Genomic DNA, 26048 nt, shown 5'->3' on the forward strand with positions numbered 1-26048 from the left:
CTACTGGACACTTCAGTCGCAATCGTTATAGTCTACTCATTCAACTTTGTTAACGTTGCAAATATTTTAATTAGATGTGGCAAGGTGAAAATTGCATGAAAAGTATCACTGTAAAAGATATTTTTGAAATACTCCATGTACTACTTGTTATTAACTGAACATGATTTTATTGTACATAAATAGGCTGTTTGAGCATGCACAGTAAATATATCGCGTTAATTAAAGTGTGGTGAAGTTTTCATTAATTAGAATTGCAGTGAGACGGTTGAGTTAAGATTTGTTATCACCTTCTTAGGGTTTAAACTGCACTTGTTATACATTAACCTTTTCTGGTTATTTCTACCTTATCTAGGTAACACGGTCGAACAAATCGAGTCCTCGGAGGAGGAGATAGTGGAAATGTGGAAGGGTCCAAAAAAACGAAACGCAGAGTCTTCAAAGTTTTTTGATCTGCCCGAGTCGAACGTTTTGCTCAGTCAGCCGGCGATGGCAATGAAACAATCCAAGGAGCGCCGATCCCCACTTCTGGAAGATAAAATATTGAACAAGAAACCGGCGTTCGAGCTACCTCTGAGAGACACTTGGGTCGAAGTTAAACATGAAGCGAGATTTGTTACAGAAGTTACTGGAACTCCAACGCCGCTTATCACCTGGCTCCACGACGATGAAGTCATCAGATCTGTTGAACGATACCAGTACATCAAAGCGGGAAACGTACACACACTGGTAGTTCCGAGAGCCAGTGATGAAGATGCGGGGATTATTACGTGTAGAGCGACCAACAAGGTTGGACAGTCGGAGAGCACAGCTCGTTTGATCATAATAACGCCGGACGTTGATTCTTCGAGCCTCACTGATGACGCAACAGTGACCTTTGAAGATGACTCATCTGTTAACGTCACGGTTGTTGATAGCATGGAATTAGCGAGGAAAAGCCATCGCAAAACAACACAGGAAGAAAGCGATTTATCAACACTTCAGGCGTCCTCTGCTTCCTTTAGTAAAATTTTTGCTGTTCCAGATGACAGCGTCTTGCAACGGAACATGACTGCAGACGAAAGTTTATCACTTATTGAACTAAATACATTTGATGCTAGCGATGACCACACAAACTCTGCGATTTGTCCTCAAGACTTGAGTACAACTAGTACAATTTCAGCACATCAGAAAAAGCAACTTCCAAGACTAGCAAAGAAAACGAAACCGGTTCGAAGAAAGACTAAAAGCATCAAGCTGAATCCATCGGACGTTGACTGGACCGAAAAGGTTCGAATGCTGATAAAAGAAGAGATTGAGATAAAGGAAACAGAACGCCAACTTCAGGAAGGGAAAGAGAAAAATCAGAAGATACCAACTGTGGAAGAATCTACCCCTAAATTTCTGCAGACTATTTCAGACTGTAATGTTGGAATAGGAGAAACTGCGCATTTTGTTTACATCTTAGCTTCCATTCCTTCAGCGGATGTTATGTGGATGCGGAACGGGGCCGTTATTTCTCTCCCAGGGAATCGGTCCCAAGAAAACGATACTAATGTTTTCTCCGACGGCAACATTGGGATTATATCGGACGAAGGCGCTGGATGTTTGATTATAAGCGAGTCGGAGCTTCAGTACAGCGGAGTGTACACTTGTATGGCTTCAAATGTCCACGGAAGTGCAAAATGCTCAGCCACGTTAGTAGTAACTGGGAAAAAGAATATTGAAGACAATAGGACTTTCATAAAAGACGCGGAAACAAATACGGACCCCGAAAATAAAGAAGTTGACCCCAAAACTCAGCTAGTTAACCCAATTTCGAATCTGGTGGATCGAGAGGCGCAAACTAACGAGGTCCGTGTTGCAGAGGAGAACGAAGAAGATCAGATGATCTCGGATGCATTTAAGCAACTGGAAACTGCTGAAAAGATGCAAGTAGTTGCTGAAGTCGTAATCGATGATTCACTTGCTGAGGAGAAGCCGTCTGAAACGAAACCTGGTTCCAGAAAATCTGCCCCAAAGAAAACCAAAAAGAAGAAACAATCTCGACTGACTGAGCAAAGCATGGGACTAGTTGATGACAATGAAACTGGCGAAGGTTTGATGCGCACGAAATAAAGGGCACTTTATAACAACAGGCGCTTTTGAATAAGATGTTATACTAACCGTGTGAGAATATCACAGAATAAGGCAGAATATACGGGGCACTTAATTCCACTTTAGGATCGTTTATTTGCCTACGTTGTGTAAGCGTAAGCATTACCGTCAGGAAGCATGTTTTACACAAAAAGCGTTTAGCATAAAGCTGAAGGAAACCAGTTAGATTTTTTTCTGTTTTCGTATCGGCAATAGCACTTTGCATGCGCACTCCACATGAAATGAATTTTTCTCGTTAGATTTTCGGTCGACACACCAATTTGCGGATATAGCGTTTCTAACGCTCACGGAATTGCATTATTCATTATTCACTACATCGACACGATCTCACAATTTATTTAAGTTATTGTTACTTCTGCCATTATTTATTTTGAAATATTAAATCTTACGGAAATTTAACCAATGTTTTATTGTTTTTAGAAGAAAAACTTCAACCTCCAGTATTCAGGAAAAAACTTCAAGTGACAAAAGTGAAACCAGGAGAAAAGGTGTATTATCGATCTCTATGTTTATCTCAGCCGGACATTATTTTTCGGCGTTCGACTCTTTCTGAACTTTTATTTGATGTTGAGCTTAAATGTTTCCTCTTTTTCTTTAGATTCGCTTGTCTTGCTCTCTGACTGGTTCGTCACCGATTCAAGTAACTTGGACGCGAGATGGCGCGGCACTGAAAAATGACCTACCTCGTATGAAAGTGGATACAAGCGAAACAAATCCGTTCCTTGAAATCGCTGAAGCCACGTTTAGGTATAATTTACTAATAGATAGGTTAAAAGAAACATTTAAGATATTCCGTTTTTGCCCTTTTCTTCATTGCACTTTTTTTCTGCAGTGATGCCGGTGACTACACAGTTACAGCAACTAATGTCGTCGGTTCTGCATCTTCGTCAGCTACCTTGTCCGTCGAAGGTCGGTGAAATGTGATTTCGCATGCCTGAGTTCATTTGGCGCATGCATTTCTCACTGAGCACAGATTAAAAGGAACAAAGTTACTCGCCGCGAGAAGGCGATTTCGTTATTTCTAACACCATACCACGCATGTTTTTGCTTCAGTTGTATCGTCCACTTTCAGCATTATTTTCATTTGATTTTCTTTCGTAACTTATAGCTGGTGCTTTTTCATTTGTATTCTAATTTCATTCCGGCATGCACTGATATTTAACCACATCACACTGTGGCTCCCGCGCTAACTTTTGTGTTAAGCTTCGTTAGAACACTGTTTATTTTATTTTTGTTGCCATGTTTGAAAGTGTTGTTTTTCTGTATGTGCTTTTGTTGAAACTTTGCACATAGCACTGTGCACAAATTTATTTTTGCATGTATATCTAATATGGATTTTACGAACTGTTTTTTGATTTGTGTAATCATAACAATGTGTATAAAACACTGTTACGGATTTTAAAGAAAAACCACTTGGCCTATAAAGTACTTCGTATTGGATTATATAGAAGTTAAGTAAGGGATTAGAGATTATTTTTGCTGTCATGGTTATCTCAGTGTTGCACTTCTTATTTTCAATTTGCAAAAATTTTTCTAGTCTTTACTACCTTTGCTTTACCTTTACTTCGCTTTCTTATTTATATTTCCTATCTTTCTTCTGTCTTAGGTGTTTCGCCTAAGTTTTTGCAAAAACCAGAAAACGGACGTTGTACGGTTGGCGAAACTTTCACGATGAAAGCTGTTGTCACCGGTAATCCGCAGCCTGACATATACTGGAGCCATAAGGTAGGTTTGCAGTCGAGTATACAGTTCACCACAAGGCCTCTATGACGGCTATAATTAGGGCATCGCTGTTGACAAAGCTTTACCCCAAGCGTACCTTAAAACATAATGTTGAAAGACCTCAAAACACTATAAAATCAAAGCAATAAAGAAAGCAAAGCAGCTACGTTTCGTTTTTCGATGTTAGCCTATACCCTGTTAGCCGGTATCCTAACTATAAACTATGGACCGGAAATGTAGAACACATACCGACTTAAAAATTCAACACACACAAAGGCTACTATAGTAAATCTATCAACATGAAACCTAGTACGTATAATAAAATAAAATTGTCCGATTGTTGCGATTTGATTTTTAAAACTGTTGTTTTCAAAGTAGCAAACGAACTCAAAAACATCACGTATAGGCTATAATTCGTTGCCGGTTGTTGATTTCTTGTTACAATCAAAGGCCAATGTTGAAAACATGTGAGATCATTAACACCTTTTTACACCAGTTCATCAAGTCACAATTAAAGCTGACTTGTCGACAGCTGGGATCAGCTGGGATTTGTTGAAAGCGTAGAGGTGCTAATTGTGCAGGATATAAGACGACGGGCAAGCGTAAACCACTTCACAATCATTGCAGGGCACTCACATTGAAGACGACGAGAGACACACTATCTTGCATGAATCTGACCAGATTTACGCCTTGCAGATCAAGAGCATTAATTTGAGTGATTCAGGGAGATACGAATGCTTGGCTGAGAACGAGGCTGGCGAGACTAAGTGCGCTGTGTCTTTAGACGTTCAAGGTACAATAGACCACGTTTAGCTTTGGAAGGGTTTGCTTTCCATTACAGTGCTTATTTGGCTTCAGCTTGGTGTAACAATCTGTTATCTTGTCATCGTCAGAATGTTTATTGCTTAATCATACTTTTTTACATGCTCCAACGCGTAACCTCTTTCGAATAAGAGTTGCAGTAAATATTTCATACTAATTACGTTTACTTCAAACAGGTGAAGACATTACGTTATACAGAGCACGCTTTGTGTGTTTAGTAGTTTAGGTTTTTGTGCGTTTCTCACAGAAGCAGCGCTTGTTGACGCTTTGCGTGAGACCGCTTATATGGACAGCACAGAGTGGAAGAAAGAAGCAAAACCTTCTGAAGAACCACAAAAAGATGATAAAAAAGAAATTCAAATGAAGACGACTGAACTTCCATCGAAAGAATCAATGGAGGAAACTGCTGCTCCACACTTTGTCGTGGAACCAGAAAGCCAGATGATGCCTAAAGGTCTTTGTCTTTAAGTATTTGCTGGAACGCAGCTTGCTATATGCTTGTTGTATTTACTTGAGCATGCATTGCTATATGCAAGATATCTTTTGCAGGTGGAAAAGTAACTTTTAAGGCCGTCGTTGTCGGAAATCCCGAACCGAGTGTGCAGTGGAATAAGGGAAAATGGCGTCAAGTAAAAAGCTACGGGAGATTTTCTATTGGCCGTGACGCAACTACTCATACACACACTTTTACTGTGTCTGTTCTAGACTTGCCTGATACAGGAATGTACAGGTAGCCTATTAGAATCTTATTTATTCAGATATTAACAAGATCTAACGACGGTTTTATGGCGTCCAACATCAAATACAATATACGTGTAAATTTTTGGCTGATTTTGATGACTTTTTAGATGTATTGCCAAAAACAAACACGGAGAAGCTTCTGTTCAGTTTGAGTTGGAAGTCGATGATCAAACTGTCACTGAAAAACTTGATCAAGCCGAACTGAAAAGGTGTGCAAGAGCAATTCAAGTGCTTTTGTTGCTTTTCTGCTGTGGAAAGAAAGGAATGCAAATTTTACGTCTTTGTTTCAGGGCGCAACCTGTAGAAAAACAGAAATCGGACTTGGAGGCAGTAACTGATCTTCTAAAAGAAGTTGACCCAAAGGAATACGAAAAATATGCTCGACAAACCGGCGTCAAGGATTACCGGCAATTGCTTTCGCATTACGAGGAACTCACAGAAGGCCCTAGCCAAGTGAGCAATTTATGTGTAAAAAATTAGACTAAAACAGTTGAGAGGTATTACACTTGGTTACTACAAAAATGACATCATGATGCGCACGAAAAGCAAAGCGAAGTTATCACAAAATGTCTTTCAGGATTCCGAAACCACTGCAGAAGAACTTGGCGATCTTTACAATCTTATGAAACGCAGCATGTCCCTAAATGTGAATAAACGAGTGGAGGTTGTGAAAGACTTGGAAGACGTTAGCGTCTGTCTTGGAGAAGATGCACGATTTGACACAGAACTGAAAGTTAACATGCCAGAAATTGAAGTCAACTGGTAGGTTTTAGTAGTTCCTGACGAAGACTGTGTTGTATTTTGTTTCAAAGTTATGTCAAGTTTATTTTAAAGTGTTCAGGTTATGTATGTATTTTTTTGTCCAATTATGAAATCTCGTTTGGGTTGTTTTTAACCGCAAAGGTACAAAGAAAATGATCGCATAAAGAACAATAGCAAATACGAGACGTTCCACGATGATATCACGTACAGTTTAATCGTGAAAGATGCCACAGAAAACGACATCGGCAAATATAGGGTGGTGGCTGGCCCTCACTCATCATCTTCACGGCTATCCATAGCGAAAGATATTTTAGGCAAAGGTGAGGTTTTGTGAAATTATGATGAACGTTGTTAATTTGAACGTGTGTATCGAGATCGTTTGTGGATTATGTGGTATTTGAATGCTTCTTGGCAACCTTGTATATACTATAGATAAAGGCATTACTTCCCGAAGCCAGGAAGTGCGTTCGAAAAAAATTAAAAAAGGACTGTCCAAAGAATCAATAGTGTCTGAAAGTAGTGCATCTTCCATATTCTCACTACAATTAGATCAAAGTGAAGGAGTGGATACTGTGCAAACTAAAACAAGCTCTAAATCTAAAAAGCGCTTCGGAATAGAAACACAACTCGATATTTCAGAAGATAAAATATCACTTAAAAAAACTGTTTTCAAACAACCTTCCACGAAAAAGTCTTTGACCAAAGAACGTGTTTCTGAACCTAAAATGGAAAAGTTTGTTGAAGAAAAAGTTACAGAATCCGAAAGGAAGCTGGTGGTTGAAGAACAGTTCATGAAATTTAAAAAGAAGCCACTTGTTGAAAAAGCTGCACCTAAACTCATGCCAGATACGATGAAACTTAAAGATGAACCGATAATTAACAAGACTTTTCTTGGAACCGAAAAGAAACCGCTAATTGAGGAACCCATTTTGAAGCCAAAGAAAAAGTCAATGGTTGAAGAACCATTCCCAGAACCCAAAAAGAAGCCAGTTGTTGAAAAAACTATTTCTAAACCGAACTCAGATGTTGCAGAAAGTAAAGGAAAACCGATGGTTGCTGAACCAGCATTAGCAATCGAGAATAAAACGCACACTGAGAAAACACTAATCGAATCCAAGAGAAAATCTTTGACTGAAGAACAAATCCTGGAGCCAGAAAAGAGACCAGTTGTCGAAAAAAGTCTTCCTGAACGCAAAACGTTTCTTGAAGAACCATTTATGGAACCCAACAAAATACCGTCGGGAAATGAAGTATTGGAAGTTAAGAAGAACGTTATTGATGGGGAGGCTGCTTCAAAAGCTTTAGTAGAAGGAAAGTCCAAAATTAAAACCAAAGTTTTCAAAAAGATACTGCAAGCGCCTACTGCGGTATCTGTTTCTTCTATTGAAACCGTTGAAAAGGCGTCGACATCACCTGATGGTGTTATTAAGCCATTATTAGCGAAACGAGAAGTCATGCCAGTTAGAAAACCTCCACCAGAAAAAGTTCCCATAAAAAGATGTGAGTTATATTTCACTTTGCGAAAAGTTCACATCATTTCCATCAACCGAAAGTCAATTTCCTTAACCATCAGTCAAGTCAGTTTTTTCGAACAGCAGTCAAGCCTTTCGAATCGTTTCATCAAATCATATTTATCATTTCACTTCTTCTTGTTCCAGTAATCATCTTTTTCTCGGGTTGAAATACATTTTATGACGTCATCTGACTTTATTTTATTTCTTTTCAGTGCAATTTACAAAACATATTGAAAAGCAACACATCAAGGAAGGTCAAGAAGCCACATTCACGTGCACGGTTGACCAGCCAGAAGCTGACGTCACCTGGTACAAGAAAAACGTCAAGTTGCGAAAATCATATAAATATGACATCAGTAGCAAACCTGTCGGCAGCCATGTTGAACATCAGTTGATCGTGAAAGATATGAAACCGGACGATGAATCAACCATTACAGCCAAGGCTACGCTTGCTGGATATAAGGGCGATACAACAACTGCAGAACTTGAATTTTCACGCGAAGGTAATTTCATTATCATGATGCTACTGCAGTATTTGTGTTCTTATATGACAGCACGGATCGAAATCTGCGTTGAGTAAGCATTATTTGACCTACTGTATCTCATCAGAATTTTAAAACAATTTTTTTTCTTCTTTACACTTTCATTTCATGACCATCACCTGCCAAACCAAATATGCGCGAAATCTTATGTATAAAATTCCACAAAACAGCGTTTGCAAGGCATCTCAATAAACGCTTTTCAATCAAAGAAGGCGAAACATTAACTTTAGAATGCGAATTACTTAATCAAGACCACGAAGTTGTTTGGTTGAAGAACGATAAAAGGATTTATACCGGTGGCAAGTTTCAAATAGACCGAAGAGGTCCATTACTCGAGTTGGTTATAAAAGAACCTGTCAAATTTGACGAAGCCGTTTATTCTTGCACTTTAAAACACGATCAGTCACGAAGATCGTCCACTACATTAGAAATAGATACAAGTACGCTTTACTATAGTGCTTATACGTTTTCTTTAAACCCCTTAGACACCATACCTTTTTAAATATAGTTACAGTACGTTGGTGTATGACTGAATAACAACACCATTTGACAATAATCGTTTGGAGTAGTAACACATGCGGCTCTCATATAACTGTAATGGTCATATCGTTCATCATATCACGCAGCGATTTTATTTTCCAAACCTTTGGATGAGAGAATAACTGTGAAGGACGGCGAAAGTATCACGCTGGAATGCGAAGTTTCTAAAGAACGTGCCCGAGTGCAGTGGTTCCGAAATGGGAAAAAGATCACGCCTGGTCCTCGGTACAGAACTTCAGTTACTGGGACCACACGTCGTCTTACAATAAGCAATGCCACTCGGGGCAACGAGGAAGGAGCAAAATTCTCCTGTCGAATCATTGACAACGAGGAAATGACTGAGACAACTACTGAGATTTCCTTCCTTGTTATAAGTACGACATCACCCTTCACGAAGCATGAATCAGCACTTCACATCGCGGCACATTTTTACTTTGCAAAGCTTTAAATGCTTACATCCGACAGGCATAGATCTTTTGCGAACATAACGGCGTTTTTTAGTTGGTTAGACAGCAGTTTACCGTCGATTTTGCTTTTAAGCAATCTTAGCCGTTTTTTTTGCACGAGCTCGTCAATTGTTTATTGTCACTTTTTGTAACTTACATGTTGTTCTTCACAGGTGATGAGTTTATAAAGGATTTAACTGACGTATCGGTCAGAGAAGGAACGAAAGCAACATTTGAATGTATCATTAGCAGAGACGATGGAGTTGTATCTTGGTGCGCTGGCGATACTTTGATAGAAAAATCGGTAAATATCGAACAGATTGTAAGAGCGCGTGTAAGATGTTAAAATGAAACGTGGATTTCAAAACGAAAAACGGATTTTCTCATCATCAGAGCAAGAAATACAAATTTACAAGCGCAAAGAACATGAGACGGCTCACAATTGCTGAATGTACTGACGAAGACAAGAAAGCATACACTTGCCAATTTGGAGATAAAAAGTCTGCCGCAAACCTTGATGTGACACGTAAGACTAAACCTTTATTTTAGAACTCGTTTGTTGCTAACAATGATAAATCTGTAGTTTTAGGAAATTAAATAACTTTTTTCTTCTTAGCTGCTGAGGAAGTCAAACCAGTGAAAGTCTTAGAAAAGAAAATTCGTCATATTGAGCCAAAGAAAGCGGAAGAATCGGAAAAGGTTGAATTAAAACCGATTCCAGGATTAAAATTTGTCAAAGAATTGCAAAATATTGAAATCGATGTAAGTTACGAAGTCAAAAGCCAATACCAAGCCCGCTAAACTCGTATTATCAATTCATCTATTATTTTTTCACAAAGTTGGGTTGTGATGCTCAACTGGAATGTGAACTTTCTCACCCTCGAGTCCCAGTGGCTTGGTTCAAGCACAACGAACGTGTTTATGAGAGCAACAAACACAAGATTCAGATTAACGAAAAGTTGCATCTCCTCAAAGTTCAAGGTATCACCGCGTCGGATTATGGAACTTATAAATGCGCAGCCTTACCTAACCCTGATGTGATTACTTCTTGTACCGGTAAGTTGATACTTTGCTCTCATGCAAACCACCTGCTCATTAGTACTTACGAATGTTGTGCAAGATATACCCGTATTTAAACATTATTTCTTTAAACACTTCAAACCATTTTACTGAAACAACATTTTTGCAGTTGGTGTAGTACGAGCCAAAGAGGGTAAGACTTCGCTTTTTCTGTGTTAAGCTAGTTCGGTTTATTCTTTAATGTGTTATTATGTGGATAAGATCATGTGTGAATTGTGCTGATCCTGCGATGTTGAAACTAACAGTTTGAACAAGTTCACCGGTCATTTTGCCATTGCACTATAACCAACGCACAGTGTTATAACTTCATCAATTTTCGTTTTCATTTTATCACCTTCATTGCCATCATCATCAATTACAGCGTCATTCTTGCAAGAACTAGAGCCAGTTGTAGAGTGCACTGAGGAAGACACTGTTGTATTGGAATGCGAAATATCAAACTCCGATTTCGAAGTGACCTGGCTAAAGGACGACAAACCTATTAAAATTGATCCTAAGAGGTTAGAATAATTCAGGGGTTAAATCTAAATAAATTTTGCTCTTTTAAAGTTTTGAAAATAATTTTCTTGTTTTCAGAATCCAAACCATTTCTCAAGAGCGAAGGCGTTCACTTATTTTAAAACAAGTCAGTTTGGACGAGGCTGCACAGTATACTTGCAAAATAGGCGCTGCTACATCTACCAGCGTGGTTACTGTGGTAGAACGTAAGCAACTTCACTTGGAATGTTTTGTTGGTAATGACAAAATCTAAATTACTAGTACGTCTTTCTTTGCGTAGAAGCCCAATTTGCACAATCTCCCATGGACCAATATTGCAATGAGAGCGAAACGGCTGTTTTCGAATGCGAAATAAATCAACCGAATTTGGAGGTGCAATGGATGCGAAATGGAAAAAAGATTGATCTTACAAAAGGTAGACTGCATTTTTTGTTTCATTAGTTACAAATGTCACTACTATTACTATGTACCTTGTTTAAAAAATATCAATGTCATTATCTCATATCCAAAATATCCGAGAGTTTTTCTTTTCTCGTGACTTAGGAAAATACAAAGTTGCAAATAAAGGAAAGAAGAAGACGCTAATTGTTGAAAATCTCACATCGGACGATGAAGGAACGTACGTTTGTCAAACCGAAGACCAAAGAGCCACAATTCGAGGTCAGCTGGTCGTTGTAAAAGGAGAGGTGAAAATTCTGAAACCACCTCGCAACGTTTCTGCCGTTGAAGGCGAAGTTGCTATGTTTGAAGCTGAAATTTCAGACGAAAGAGTAAGACGATTTTTTTCGATACTCATTTTTTTTTCTGCAAAAGTTATTATTCAGATAGACATACCTGGATTACTTTTTACTTTTTTTACTTTTTCTTAGTTTCATTGCAAATGGTTTATTGATGGTGTGAAAGTGGAGGATTCTGACAACATAAAAATTGTTGAGCACGGACGAAAACGTTCTCTTGCCATCACAAAAGTCGATTCAACACACAGGGGACAAGTAAAACATTTCACCATATTTAAAAGGTCGCAACTCCTCTTTTTATTTACAATTAATTCTGTTTAGGTCACTATGGTTGCTGGCCACGCACGTTCAAACGCTTCTCTTTCTGTGTTTGAACTTCCGGTGAGCTTCATTGAACCACTGACCGATCAAGTTGGTCCAGAACGCGGTGAGGTAACCTTCGTCTGCAAAGTCAGTCGCCCTGAGGTCAACGTAACTTGGATAAGGTATGTAATGCATGTCCAATATGACTTCCAGTATGTGACAAACAACGTTCCTTCATTTGAACAAAACAGTCGTAAACATTGTGCATGTGACAGGGATGGACGAATTCCGATACAAAATTGCAACAAGTATGAAATGAAATCTGATGGTGTCTTACGTACATTAACTGTTCACGATGTCACCTACGATGACGAAGTGTCTTTCGTCTGCGACGCTCAAGACTGCAAGTCAACTGCCAAATTGTCGATTGTCGGTAAGTAATTCCTGCTTTCCTCTTTTGCTAAATCGAAATTGTTCAGGTTTCACGTGGTTTAAAGATTTTCCGTTTACATCTTTAATTTACAGCACGAGTTGTGGAATTCGTTGAACCTTTACAAGAGCAGGAAGTAGCCGAGGGTGAAAGTGCAACATTTTCTTGCATTCTTAATTTTGATAACGTGACGGTCTCGTGGTATAAGCGAGGCATGAAACTTCAAAAATCCCGTGATATTACAATAGAATCCCAGGGTGCTGCGCACAGATTAACTCTGAACAACACCTCTGTTGATGATACTGGCCCTATTTCTATCGTTGCCGAAAATCTTCAGGTATTTTTCTACTATCTTTTTATTCTTACCATGACGTACTGCGCAGTGGTGCACCCTTTACGGTTTTGCAGTTGTTGGCTATGTTTTATGCAAAGTATTGATCTTATTTTGAAGGCTGAAGCTCTGCTCAAGGTAACCACAACGGATCTGGCTATTGTCCAAGGCTTAGAAGATCAAACTGTAACCGAATCAAGCTCGGTTACACTTATATCCATCCTGAATAAACCAAATGTATTAGGTAATTTAATAATTAAGTGAAATTGTTGGTAAATGTGAGCAATGATGTAGCCTACAAAACTACAAAACTCAATATTAATATCATAGCGTCGTGGTTTCGCAACGGTGTAAAGCTCTCTCGTTCGGAGGTGATAGTCATTCGAGCTGAAGGTGTGAAGCACACTTTAATTGCAAAAAATCTGACAGTAGACGACAGTGCTGAGTTTTCCTTTACTGCTGACAGTTGTCAGTCTTCTGCTTTTGTCACTGTTAAAGGTGAGTTGATTACTTGATGCAGGTTGATTTAACTGTATTTGAATTTTTCGTCTTAAATTTTTCATTTGGTCAAACCAAGATGGTGGAAAGTTTATAACATTTTAATGGTTAATATTTAATGTTTAGAACGCCCTGTTATGTTCTGTAAAAAGCTTCAACCAGTTACAATCACTGAAATGGACGTAGCGGAAATGTCATGCGAAGTCAGTCGAGTGCATGGGCAGGTAAGTTACTTCTAACTAACCTAAAACAGCTTCGACCGCTGCAAACGCTAAAACGCTTTATCATCACCATGGCAGGTGACTTGGTGGAAAGGCGACAAAGTGGTGAAGGACAGTAACCGAATCGAACTGGTTTCGGAAGGTTGCTGGCGGCGATTGGTAATTCTCAAAGCCGAATATGATGATGAAGATGAATATACATGCAAATGCGAAGCTGATGTTACCAAAGCGACTTTAACTGTTGGAGGTACACTTGACGCTATATCTCCTGTATCCTGTTTGCCATGTTATTGTTGACCTGGTTTCACACCAAATTTATTGCTACAGGTCGTAATGTTAAAATCAGACGTGACCTCCGCGATTCTGAGGTTACTGAAGGTCAATCAGTAACTTTTGAATGTGAAATTTCTCACGATGACGTCAAGACAAGATGGTATCTCAATGAAGAACTTTTGAAAGCCGGTGAAGGCGTCAGGTATAAAACATTGAGGAATATTTTGCAAGTTGGTCTTAGAACACTACAAATAACTTGTCGTCATATTTCCTTATTCATTTCTTGTTCAACAGCATGGATACGATTGGACGAAAGCATCGTTTAAATATCGAGTCTGTTACCGGCACACAAGCAGGAATAATAAAATTTGTGGCATCAAAGGCTTCGTCAGAAGCAGTGCTTAGCGTCATGGAACCGTTGGTGTATTTTGTTTCTCCCATCAAGGATTTGGTTGTTGAAGAGAAATCAAAAGCAGTTTTCGAATGCGAGGTAGAATTCGAACTGCTGCTGTCAAAGAAGCATTTAGCAATTTTACACTCTAAGTTCAGCTTAATGTTTTTTCACTGATTTTAAATCCAGGTGTCTCGACCAAATGCAAAAGTACGATGGTACAAAGGCCGAGCAATTCTACGAGATTCGGATAAAGTTGAAACACACGAAGAAGGTTGTAGGCGGACCTTGATAGTGAAACAATGTACATTTGATGATGAAAAGAAATACACTTGCGATGCAGACGACTCTAGAACAACTGCTAAACTTACGGTGAAAGGTAGGATCCGACAAAAGACACCAGCATCTTAAAATAGTCCTTTAAAAATTAGAAATATGTTCTCAAAGAAAACTAAAATTTATTTTATAGCTCGTGATATCAAATTTCTAACACCGCTTCGTGAGAAGACGCAAGTTACCGAAAGAGAGAAAGTTGCTTTTGAAATCGAACTCTCTCACGCGGATGTGGAAGTTAATTGGTTCAAAAATGGCGCCAAAATGGCCAGAACTAAGAACGTCGATCTCTTCAGCGAGGGTACAAAACACCGGATGGTCATTCATCAAGCAAATATGGAGGACTACGGAGTCGAAGTTGTCGCCCAGGCTGAGGAAGAAACATCATCCACTAACCTTTACATTAACGGTAAGTTTTTTCAACCCACAAAATTTAGTCTGATGGCTTCATTCAACCGAGGTTACATGTTTATGCTTTGCTTAGAAATTGAGGTTAAAATTAAAGAAGATTTAAAAGATCTCACTATCATTGAAAAACAAACCGCTGAGTTTATGGCAACCACCAATTACGACACTGTTCCACATACGTGGTACAAAGGTAAGTGCTTTCTTAGATCTCCTCTTTCAGTTTGTTTGAATGCTTTTGTGGAAAATTTTATACCAAAACCTGGTCATCACTACAGGTATTACTTTCATCGCACGGTGTTAATGTTTGTCACACTTTTTTGCAGATAACGTTAAATTAGTGAAGAGTAGTGCAGTTGAAATGGTTGCTGACGGCCAGATTCACACCTTACGCTTGATCGGATGTTCGCTGGAGGACACATCCGAGATAAAATTTGTCTCTAAGACTGCAGAATCTGTTTCCAAACTGACTGTAATAGGTATCGTATAACTTATAAATTTTTCTTGTAAAAGTCTTTTGGGGTCATTTGGAAACTTAACTTAAACTTCAACCAGAAGTTTTAAAAATGTTACCTGATCTTGTTGCAGAACCTCCAGTTCAATTTCCAGAAATTCTAAATGATAAGACTTGTGAAGAGATGGATAAACTAATTCTTGAGTGCCGAGTTAGCAGGGCAAATGCACTTGTCACCTGGCTAAAGAACAACACAGAAGTGGAAGCCAACGACAGGTTACATTGTTTGCTATTGTTTCAAATGCATGACGATGTTCCTTAAATTCTAATATTTATAGTTATAATAACATTATATGAAATCGAAAACAAGCTTATTATAATAGTTTTTGGATTTAAACTGTACTTTTGTAACTTAGGTACCTTATCGAATCTGATGGTGTTATTCGACGTTTGATTCTCGCCGATGTCGACATGCATGACCATGCAACTTGGACTTGTGACGGTAAAGATTCGAAAACATCTTGCAAGATTGTTGTAAAGGGTAAGCAAAGTCTAACTCCAGGCCCGTCAGTTCTGATTCTACGTTTAATATGATGCGACTCATGCGAAGTACAGCTTTTAAAACCAACAACCACCTTCTTACAGAACTTGACATCAAATTCACGAAACCACTGAAAAAAGTATCAGTAAAAGAAAGCGCAGATGTGACGCTGGACTGTGAAGTCAACACTACCAAGCCGGTGGAGGCGCAATGGTTTCATTTTGGAGATCTTGTGCAAGCTAATGACAAATTTCTACTCAAAAGAAACGGAGGGAAATTGCAGCTACAAATCAAGGAAATTGCAGTACGTATTCCGTATTTTAGGAAGGCATTACTCGATGAACTAGACTTAAGTCAATTAAACAAGTTGTTTAACTGATACTTCCACTAATTTAAATTTGTTTCCTGCAGATTCGTGACGACGGTCATTATTCGTGCAAGGTGCGGAAAGCAAAGACAGAGTGTCAGGTGGTTGTCAAACAACAAGCAAATAAAATCGTACACGATCTTCAGGATAAATCTGCGACGGAAGAGGAACCCTGCGTGACTCTAAGCTGCCTACTTGCAAGGTGTGTTGCAAATAGTAATAAAAGAATGAGATTTTTGTTTTGGATTCGATCTGTTTGTAAACTTATTTTCTGTTATCCACAGAGAGCAAGGTGGGGTTAAATGGCTTAAGGATAACAAAGCAATTAGCTTTAAAACTGAAAAGTATGAAGAAGTTACCTCTGGAAGACAAAGATCTCTTCTCATAAAAAACATAACCAAATCTGATAAAGGAAAATATACCTGCGTATACGGCGATTCAAAGAGCACCGCTCAGCTCGCAGTGAAAGGTAAGTTTGGTATCAAAAGAAATACACATTTATAAAAATAGTTTTGATTCTTGTCAGGCTGTTACACGGAACTGTTTTCACAGACGGTGTCAAATTTCTGAAAAAGTTGATGGATACAAAAGTCACCGAAAAGGATGAAGTTGAGCTGAGTTGTGAAATTTCCGATCCAAATATGAAGGTTCGCTGGAACAAAGATAATAACCCCGTGGTGCAGAATGAACGCATCAAAATAAAAGCTGAAGGAAAGATGCATTCTATTATAATACCCTGGTCGAGTGTGGATGACACTGGCCTTTACCAAGCCGTTGCCGGATTTTCAAAATCAGCCGCAAAATTAACTGTCGAAGGTAAAAAATCTGAAAGACTAATCAGACCGCAAAAGTATTAATTTGGATAAGTTGTAATCATATGATGCATAACACCAACGCCGTGCTAGTTGGCATCGTCTAAACTCATGTTTTTCTTCTTAGTTGCACCTTTCGTTTTCTTGGAATCGATCCAAGATTCCTCTGTTGCTCATTTGGGCACTGCTACATTTACCTGCAGAGTTTCGCCTCGAGATCAGACTGTAAGCTGGTACATGAATGAAAAGAAATTGAAAAATTCAGTACGGTTCAACACGACCGCGGATAACAAAATCAGGACACTGACGATTAAGGAATGTACAGTAGATGACAGGTATGATATAAAACCACTTACGCGAACACTAACTCTACACATTGATAAGATTATTACCAGCTTTCACATTTCTGCAGGAGCAATATTTCCTGCAAATTTTCCGATCAAATATCTTCGGCGCTTTTGTCGGTGGACGACCCTCCAGCTTGGTTTGTGACTGAATTGAAACCAGTTATATGTACTGAAAAAGATGACGTAACTATGACGTGCGAACTATCCCGACCAAACGTTGTGGTAAGTTCCCTTTCTTCAAATTCCCAAACAGATTCCCATAAACTGACACAGTTTTTACTGAAAACAAAACATATACGTACTAAGCATTCACGAACGTTTTTCCTCCAGGTGGAATGGCTACGTGGCAAAGAACTGATCAGAGAAAGCAACAGACTAAAGTTTATTGCTGACGGTGTAACGAGACGAATGGAAATCGCTGATGCTCAAATGGACGAAGCTGGTAATTACACTGTTCGCGTAAAGGGCGAAGAAACCAGCACTACTGCCCACTTAACTGTGAATGGTGAGACATAATTTCCAATGTCGTAGAAGAATTCGCTAAAAAAGTTGAATAGGAAGTGTAAACTGTTTTTATAGGAGCGATTAGTGTCGATAAAGACTTGAATTGTTTCCTCTTTTTAGAAATTCCTCCAGGGATCGTCTCAAATCCAGAGGACGTTCATTGTTGTGTAACCGACACTGTCACCTTCAAATGCACCATAAGTAAAGCCAGGTACAACGTTACTTGGTTCCTAAACGGAACGGCTGTGGACGACGCATTGATAAATGCCGAAAAGAAAAGATTTGAACTTTCCAAAGCTGAAGGTGGACTTGTTCACATTTTTACAATCAATGACGCAAATCTGAATGACAACGGTGAAATCAACGTAGTGTGTGAAGACGTTGTTAAATCCAAGACAGCGTCTTTGGAAGTCGTCCCCATTATATTTCAAGTACCTCCGGAAGATGCGAGAATTTGTGACGCTGAAACAGCTACGTTTACAGCTACAACAAACAAGGCTGGGGTTAAAGTGCGTTCACAAAGCAATAATTTTTTGTCATTGTTTTCGAAATATATGAATATATTTTAAACTTGTTTTCCTTTTAAGGTAACCTGGTTGCGAGATGGCAAAGCTCTTCAATCCGTTAACGGAGTCTCGATTACTAACGATGAATTTACATACGAATTAAAGATTGCAGACTGTACTCTACGAGATGACCATAGCATGATCACAGCAAAGGTTGGAAGTGTTTACAGAAACCAGAACCAATGTTTGATCCAAGCTGCATTTATCAACTTTACATCATACGATTTTTTAGGTCGCTGAATGTGTAGCTACCGCAAGGCTCTTAGTAAACGAACAACCTGCTCAATTTGCTTCAAACAAACTTGACGATGTGACAGTCGAAGAAGGAATGCCCGCTTACTTCACCGTGGAATTGACACAACTCGGTGGAAGGGTACAATGGTATGTTAACGGTAAATTGGTGATACCGGATGCCAGAATTCAGGCTGTTGCTGCCGGAAGCAAGAGAACTCTCGCCATTCACGACTGCAAACGAATGGTTGACGAGGTTGGTTTGTCGGTTGGAAAGCTCCATTGGTGATAAACGCTTTCTTGACTCGCGCACATATTGTTATCAATTCACTGGAACTTGATTTTCGTTTGTTTATTCTTATACCTTTCCTAAAAAATACAAACAACATTCAAGCGGTTTAAATATATCGCAGCGAATGTATTCCTGTCGTTGCGCTGGGGAGGAACTCAAAGCCAAGCTTATGATTACGGAGGCCTCATTACGGTTTAATATCAAGCTTTGGGATAGGGCTTTCGAGCCGGACAAGTTATGCGTTCTGGAGTGCCAACTCAATAAACCTCATGCTAACGTGGAGTGGTCAGTGGACTCAAATATCATAAAGAATGATCGGAGACATGCCATGAAAATCCAGAACGAGGCATGTATTTTATGTTCATGGTCGCAGATAAGCGGTAAAATGCTTGTTTAAATTGAATTCTGTTGATGACTTATTATGTTTAAACCTTCCGTTGTAGGGCAAGAAACACGTCCTAGAGATATCTGAATTTAGTGAGGCCGACAGAGGGCGCTACACTGCTCTTTGTGTGGGAACTGATGTCCAGACGTCAGCTATTATAGATACGGCAGTACCTGCATCACTTGTCGTAGCACAGAATGACATCATAATGAAAGCCAACGAAATTGGAGAAGTACCTGTAGCTGTAAAGGGCATGCCCAAACCAACAGTAGTTTGGTGCAAGGTACGTATTTAATTCGAGAATTTTATATTGCTTAATTTTTAATTACAACATGGAGTAAAACATGTTATTTTTAGGAAAAGGACGATTCACTAATACCTCTTCCGCAAGATGCTTACGTAGTGACACCTACGTCATCCACTCTACGGTTCCGTAAGCCTGCCCGAACCGATTCAGGCTGTTACCAGGTCAAGGTGAAAAATAACTACGGGGAAGAAAGTGCTGTATTCAAAGTAACTGTTGTTGGTAAGTAAAAAGTCACGATCTCGAAGTAAACTGCTTTCTTTACTGAAACTGTAGTGACACGTTTTCTAACTAATGGTAGTTTTAAGTGGAGTTAATACGTTTCCAGATCGTCCAAGGCAACCTAGTAATCTAAGTGTTAGCGATGTAACCGCCAACGGCGCTAAACTGACTTGGGAAGAACCTGATAATGACGGCGGATGTCCGATCACAAGCTTTTTGGTTGAAAAGCGGGATGCTAAGAGAAAAATGTGGCAAACAGTATGCGAAGCATACGACGATACTGAAATTCAAGTCAGTTGAAAAAATTTATGCGAAGTGTTATTAAATTTTACCAATCACTATAGTTTGTACACTCTGATGTTATGACGCGCTTTCGGCGATGTGCAGGTTGAAAAGTTGAACGAAGGGTCCAGCTATTTCTTCAGAGTATCTTGTGAAAACAAAGTGGGGTTGTCTGACCCCACTGAACTAAAGCACCCAGTGCTGGCCAAATCTCAGTTTGGTAAGATATTAGATCCGCTATAATTGCAATTGTCTCAAAGTTAATCAAAATTCAACCGTTCTTTATAAAGTGTTTTCTTTTGTGAACAGAACGCCCTGAAGCACCACAGAATGTTATTTTGAGTGGAGTGCGCCGAGATCGCGCTATTGTTTCTTGGAGGGCTCCTTCATTTGATGGTGGAAGTCCGATCATTTTATACGTAGTTGAGCATAGAGATAAACTCAATACAACGTGAGTCAATTGAGAATGCTTGACTAGGACTTGATTAAACGACTAAGAAAGGGAGTTAAACTCTGAAATTTTCTCTCTTTACAGATGGACAAGGTGTGCCGTCTTAGAAGCCGATTGCTTTCAGTGCACAGTCTCCGAGCCTGAAATAATTCCCGGAAAGGAATATTTCGTTCGGGTTTCTGCGGAAAACGCAGCTGGACTTGGAAAGCCGAGCGCTCTTACTCCTCTTACTAAGTTGGAAAATCCTTTAGGTACCATCCAAAAATTGTATATGGTTCTTGCATCTATTTGAACTTCTTGTATGTTTCATTTTTAGTAGTGAAGGAAGTATCTGGTTATTATTTAAATCTTTTTACAGAGATTCCTGGCCAACCACGCAATGCTACTTGCAACAATGTTACAAGGAATTCACTTGATTTAACTTGGGAAGCCCCATCATCTGATGGCGGTTCCCCCATCACCGGTTACATCGTTGAGAAATGCGACAAAGCTGATGAAAGTGCCTTGTGGAATACCTTGGCTGCTACGGAGGCAGTGGATGTTCTTAAATATAAAGTCATCGGTTTAGAAGAATTGCATGAATACTCATTTCGAATCAAGGCAGTTAACAAAATTGGTGAAGGAAACCCTTCCGTTACTACACCGTTTGTGTTGGCCAAGGACGAAACTAGTAAGCATTTTCAGCACAAATTAGCTGAACGGCTGTGTTGGTGTTAGGTTCACATGATGCAGTAATTAGTTTAAGTTAACACGGGATGTGCATTTTTTTCAGAAACACCATCTTACGGTTTGACTGAAGAATGTAGAAATATTTCGGTCATTGAACCCGATTCTATTTGCCTACGAGTGCCCATATCTGGTCTTCCGGCACCAACGGTTACTTGGGTTCGTTTGCTTGATGACCAGATTTTGGTGGACGGTAATGACCGTGCCAAACTTGAAACTGGAGCTACATACGCTAATGTGACAATATCACCAAGCAACAGAAAAAAAGATAGCGGCAATTACAAAATGGTGGTGCAAAATGATATTGGAACGGTCGAGTGCGACGTTAATGTTCTTGTATACGGTGAGTTACAACTTTAAATAAACTTCCACACTAAAGACTAAGAAGACATAAATGTTTAAAATATCGTTATTTAACGTAATATTTTTTCTATGCAGATCCTCAGACTTACACAGACAAAAATTTCATATAGGAAAATCATAACGACATAAACCCACATCATATGCAACGCGTTATCATTTCATTTTGATTTTTTATAAAACACTCACCGTTTCTTTGACTTTCATTCATTGATTTATCATCATTTACACGCACATTTAAAAGGTTGTCTCGGCAAATGTTAGGAGTTTCTTTTATTCCAGCTAAACCTGGTCCTATTCGCAATCTTCGCATTGCTGAAGTCACGAGCACCTCCTGTTACCTATCCTGGGAGGCGCCAGAGGATGACGGAGGTTCTGAAATCATAACTTACCTTGTTGAAAGAAACGAAGAAAACAGGAAAGCTTGGGTTAAGGTTAGAATTGAAAATATTAAAACCGATTTCAACTTTTCAGAGTTTTAAATCGTCTTGTACATCAACTACTGTACTGATCCTAACACTTAAGGAGAATACATGTCCTCAGATGCCCGGCGCCTCATCCGCTGAAGAGTGCAGCGTGTCTGACATGAAGAAGGGTAAAAGCTATAGGTACCGTGTTTGCGCTCAAAATCGACAAGGTAAAGGACCTTATATGGAGTTTTCTGAACCGGTTCTGGCTGAGGATCCTCCAACAGTTCCAGATGCAGTCCGCAACTTGAATTATTCCAACGTTAAGAAGGATTCCGTTTGCTTGAATTGGTCGATGCCAAAGACGGATGGAGGTGCCCCGATCACTGGTGCGTTTGTGTACATTAGTCCGTGTTATGGCAGCAAAATATTAAATTTAATGCAAAAACTGTTTGGTAAAAAATGTTTCCTTTACAGGTTATGTTGTTGAAAAACGACCTGAAGGCGACGAACAAGCTCGTTTTATTGCTGATAATCAAAAACCGCATCTCGAACTCCGGTACACAGTGAAAAATCTTCCAACTGATACCAAATGGTGTTTCAGGGTAAAAGCTGTGAATCGACTGGGTCCGGGAGAACCTAGCGAACCCACGGAACCAATTCTTATTCAGTCTGATGAAGGTATTTTGCAAAATCCTGAACCGTTATGCTTTTTGTTTTTGTTACTTTTTCGAACTGCCTAATAAGCTGCATTTAAACTTTTGTAGCTGCACCTACTGTCGAGCTAGATCAGTCAGTTATTGATGGAGTATCTGTTAAAGCCGGTTCAATGATAGAGATTCCAGCATCGATAAATGGCCGCCCGTTTCCTTCTGTTAGATGGAGCCGCGACGAAGTTACTTTATTTAGTGATCAACGCGTTTCTATTGATCTTGTAGATAAAACATCCACTCTTAGAGTGCTGATGGTAAGAACTTTAAAGCATATGTTCAAGGTGCCTTTTCGCCTTTTCGATACAAACTGTAATAAGCTAGTCTTTGGAACAAACGTTTGAATACTTAGTTACTAAATTGAAATATTCAAGGCAAAACGTGAAGATTCTGGAGACTATGTAGTGCTTGCACAAAACCAGCACGGTAAAGCATCGATAAACTGCTCGGTAGTGGTCATGGATAAGCCTGGCAAGCCTGCGTCAGTCGGTAAGTGCTGCATATACATTAATTTTTACTTTTCCTTTACAGAAATAACAAAACTTATTTAATTGTGTAGACGTCGAAGACATCACCAAACATTCTTGTACGATCGTTTGGACGCCACCTATGGACGATGGCGGAACTGGAATTACTCGTTACACAGTTGAGCGACGTGAAACTAGCCGACATGTTTGGACCAAATTAAGCAGTACCGTCAAAGCTGACCTACTTCGGTTCGAAGTTGACAAACTCATTGAGGGCCGGGAATATGAATTCCAGGTGAGAATATTGTAAAATATCTTAATTTTGAGTTTAACCATTTATAGCTTAATTCAGTAACCTAATATTTTATAATTAATTTTATTATTGTGATTTTTATCATTAACCCGTTTAGGTTACTGCTGAAAACCAAATAGGCGTTGGTGAGCCACAAGCATCATCAAAAGTCATTGCCAAATATCCATTTGGTCCGCCAGCAGCATCGGAAGCGCCAGATTGCAGAAACATTTTCAGAGACGCCATGACAGTGACCTGGCGTGAGCCAATTTCAGACGGCGGCGGCGCTGTGACTGGTTATTACCTTGAAATGGCAACAAAGGACAGTAAAAATTGGATGCGGCTTAACAAAAAACCGCTTGATACTGACAACCTCTCCTATCGAGCGACCGGACTAACCAAAGACAAAGTCTACGTATTTCGGTAAATAACAAGATTCGTCTTGTTCTCTAAGCATAGAATTTTAAGATTTTGACAAAAGTTATTTCCAGAGTTTTGGCGGAAAACCTTGCTGGATGTGGATCTGCTAGCGAACCCAGTGATGGTACCGCAGCACGAGACCCAATAAAACCACCAAGCAAGCCTGGAAAACCGAACGTTATGGAGGTTATTATTTACACAGAAAATTCTGCAAAACGTGGGATGAATTACTTTACTTTTATGTGTTTTGTTGTCGGCAGATTACGAAATGTACCTGCCGTTTGCGTTGGCGAGCGCCTGAGACTGATGGTGGAAGTCCGGTATCCAACTATATCATCCAAATTTGCAAACGAGAGGCTGGATCAGAAGAGTGGAAGGATGATTTTGTTCCTTGGGAGCTGAACGTTCCAGACGTTGAACACGTCGTTCTTGATTTGGTTCCAAACGCATTCGAGTATTCCTTCAGGTAAAATCTTAAAATCGAAATTGAGTATGTCTTAGGGTTCTTTTTATCACCGAACCTGCGACAGCTAAGTTACAACTTTATTAATTTAGGATAATTGCTGTCAATCAAGCTGGCCAATCAGAACCTGGAGATGGGTCAGAAAGCGTAGTCTGCAAACCAGTTCTCAAACCACCGAGCGCTCCACGCGACTTGAAATCTGCTGGTACCACTAAAACCAGCATTACACTGCAATGGGTGCGACCGGACGACGATGGCGGACAAAAGATTGAAGGATACGTTTTAGAAAAGCGTGAACTACGTAGACAGACTTGGCAGCCAGTTAAAAAGGTTTGTCTATTTTAAGCAAATTCATCTAACTTTTTGCAATCTGACCAAGCTATAACTCAAACCGCAATTGGCCATATGTCTCTGATGAAAGGATCTATGTTTTCCCAGGATTTTCAAGCCGAAACTTTTGCCGTGGAAGAGTTAAAAGAAGGCGGTTCATACGAGTTTAGGGTAGCTGCATTTAGCGAAGTAGGCATGAGTGGTTGGAGCCAATCTGAGCCGATCGCTGCGGTAAGCATGTTTAGCATTCCAGAACAACCAAGAAATGTTAAGATCGAGGAAGTAAACCGCTTTGAAGTCATTCTTATCTGGCGTGAACCGGTTTTTGATGGCGGTGCACGGATTACACATTACAACGTCGAAAAACGGGAAAAACTTGGTCAAAGATGGACAAACGTCGGAAAAACAGAAACGCTTGATTGCAAATTCAGAGTGAGTGTAAAATATTAATATCATATATATTTAGCTGAACAGGGCTTTGAAACAAGCTCTGTATCTTTCCCATACCAGGTTACTGAAGTGAAGGAAAATACTGAATGCCAATTTCGCATAAGTGCTGAGAACGAAGCTGGTCCTGGCAAGCCAAGTGAACCGACAGAAATCGTCACAATTCGTGACCCTCTGCGTATGTATTTCAACAACATGTTGATTATTTACATTAAACATTAGTTTGAAGCCATCCACTTCGTTATATATTTTTTAATGTATTGCTTTTTTAAACACAGGACCATCTACACAACCTCTCAATCTGACCTTGGTAACGACAAGTCCAACAAGTGTAACATTGAAATGGGATCTTCCAGCATTGAATGGCGGGACAGAAATTACCGGCTATTATTTGGAACGCTGCTTAGAAGGAGGAGAAGACTGGGTGCGATGCAACGCAGCCCCTTTCAAAATTCTGCAAGGACAGGTGAACACACGCTTTTACTACTTTCTCGTTAAACAAACAATTTCTTAAACATTTTACAACCTTGCACCATCTTTAGGCAACGGGTTTGAGAGAAGAGCGTGCTTACATGTTCCGCTGCTACGCGATCAATCAAGCTGGAATCAGTGAACCCAGCAACACAACTGAACCTGTTGTTGCAAAAGATCCTGACTGTAAGTTGGATCTTATTTGATACTGAATCAAATGCTTTTGAGTTCCATATTGCTGTTGACTAATTGCATTATATTTGCATGTAAAGGCGCTCCCTCTATGAAAATGATGACAGAAGACATAGTTTTAGTTGCCGGCGAGAAGCTGCGGCTTCGAGTACCTATTGCAGGATCGCCAAAGCCTGTCGTCGAGTGGACACTAGATGACATTCCCCTGAAAGAGCATGTAAAGGTTTGTTAAGCACTTGATTTACACCTGGTATTTCTTGGTATGAGTGTATAGTTCATTACA

General features: G+C 39.6%; 3 protein-coding genes across 4 annotated transcripts in view; all 3 read left to right on the forward strand.

The window, feature by feature from the left end:
- The window catches only part of LOC143469156 (titin-like), a 132671-nt gene that overhangs the window by 41474 nt on the left and 65149 nt on the right, over nt 1-26048 (forward strand). The window contains exons 55-89 of one of the 2 annotated variants that reach the window (XM_076966738.1): nt 2554-2621; nt 2732-2880; nt 2966-3042; nt 3740-3858; nt 4483-4648; nt 4925-5131; nt 5227-5407; nt 5526-5627; nt 5709-5871; nt 5996-6180; nt 6322-6500; nt 6613-7680; nt 7907-8197; nt 8407-8676; nt 8863-9150; nt 9396-9526; nt 9616-9748; nt 9839-9984; nt 10062-10278; nt 10412-10435; nt 21849-22000; nt 22110-22362; nt 22451-22654; nt 22741-22940; nt 23058-23172; nt 23243-23445; nt 23561-23865; nt 23934-24048; nt 24123-24328; nt 24418-24655; nt 24764-25087; nt 25166-25280; nt 25381-25568; nt 25645-25759; nt 25846-25988. In XM_076966738.1, coding sequence (XP_076822853.1) covers nt 2554-2621; nt 2732-2880; nt 2966-3042; nt 3740-3858; nt 4483-4648; nt 4925-5131; nt 5227-5407; nt 5526-5627; nt 5709-5871; nt 5996-6180; nt 6322-6500; nt 6613-7680; nt 7907-8197; nt 8407-8676; nt 8863-9150; nt 9396-9526; nt 9616-9748; nt 9839-9984; nt 10062-10278; nt 10412-10435; nt 21849-22000; nt 22110-22362; nt 22451-22654; nt 22741-22940; nt 23058-23172; nt 23243-23445; nt 23561-23865; nt 23934-24048; nt 24123-24328; nt 24418-24655; nt 24764-25087; nt 25166-25280; nt 25381-25568; nt 25645-25759; nt 25846-25988 — 7040 coding nt within the window. Of the gene's footprint in view, nt 1-2553; nt 2622-2731; nt 2881-2965; nt 3043-3739; nt 3859-4482; nt 4649-4924; nt 5132-5226; nt 5408-5525; nt 5628-5708; nt 5872-5995; nt 6181-6321; nt 6501-6612; nt 7681-7906; nt 8198-8406; nt 8677-8862; nt 9151-9395; nt 9527-9615; nt 9749-9838; nt 9985-10061; nt 10279-10411; nt 10436-19306; nt 19505-19578; nt 19748-19853; nt 20039-20134; nt 20250-20338; nt 20481-20564; nt 20732-20838; nt 21151-21252; nt 21550-21848; nt 22001-22109; nt 22363-22450; nt 22655-22740; nt 22941-23057; nt 23173-23242; nt 23446-23560; nt 23866-23933; nt 24049-24122; nt 24329-24417; nt 24656-24763; nt 25088-25165; nt 25281-25380; nt 25569-25644; nt 25760-25845; nt 25989-26048 lie in introns of those variants that run through there. The other variant, XM_076966739.1, reaches the window with a different exon arrangement.
- On the forward strand, nt 7-2543 carry LOC143469157 (titin-like). The gene has a single exon (XM_076966740.1). It carries the CDS (start codon nt 400-402, stop codon nt 2092-2094), a length of 1695 nt encoding a protein of 564 aa, XP_076822855.1. The 5' UTR covers nt 7-399; the 3' UTR covers nt 2095-2543.
- Nucleotides 10507-19308, forward strand: LOC143468584 (obscurin-like). The gene is made up of 33 exons (XM_076965899.1): nt 10507-10510; nt 10664-10802; nt 10879-11006; nt 11081-11215; nt 11344-11570; nt 11670-11792; nt 11859-12022; nt 12116-12273; nt 12366-12607; nt 12722-12845; nt 12932-13099; nt 13226-13323; nt 13399-13567; nt 13648-13795; nt 13888-14083; nt 14174-14363; nt 14454-14726; nt 14802-14915; nt 15049-15201; nt 15311-15452; nt 15593-15717; nt 15822-16021; nt 16129-16286; nt 16369-16553; nt 16637-16900; nt 17024-17231; nt 17309-17465; nt 17574-17748; nt 17868-18256; nt 18335-18466; nt 18546-18800; nt 18958-19186; nt 19280-19308. The coding sequence occupies exons 1-33, from the start codon at nt 10507-10509 to the stop codon at nt 19306-19308; spliced, it is 5601 nt and encodes a 1866-aa protein (XP_076822014.1).

The sequence above is a fragment of the Clavelina lepadiformis genome, chromosome 8 (assembly GCF_947623445.1).
Source record: "Clavelina lepadiformis chromosome 8, kaClaLepa1.1, whole genome shotgun sequence".
Lineage (NCBI taxonomy): Eukaryota > Metazoa > Chordata > Ascidiacea > Aplousobranchia > Clavelinidae > Clavelina > Clavelina lepadiformis.

What these genes read in the sequence shown, in the direction of transcription:
- LOC143469157 (XM_076966740.1), top strand. Translation starts at nt 400, where the DNA reads ATGTGGAAGGGTCCAAAAAAACGAAACGCAGAGTCTTCAAAGTTTTTT.
- LOC143468584 (XM_076965899.1), top strand. An exon ending in ATTAAAATTGATCCTAAGAG is followed by an intron (nt 10,803 to 10,878) that starts GTTAGAATAATT and finishes TCTTGTTTTCAG; the next exon opens with AATCCAAACCATTTCTCAAG. An exon ending in GCAAACGAATGGTTGACGAG is followed by an intron (nt 18,801 to 18,957) that starts GTTGGTTTGTCG and finishes AATATATCGCAG; the next exon opens with CGAATGTATTCCTGTCGTTG.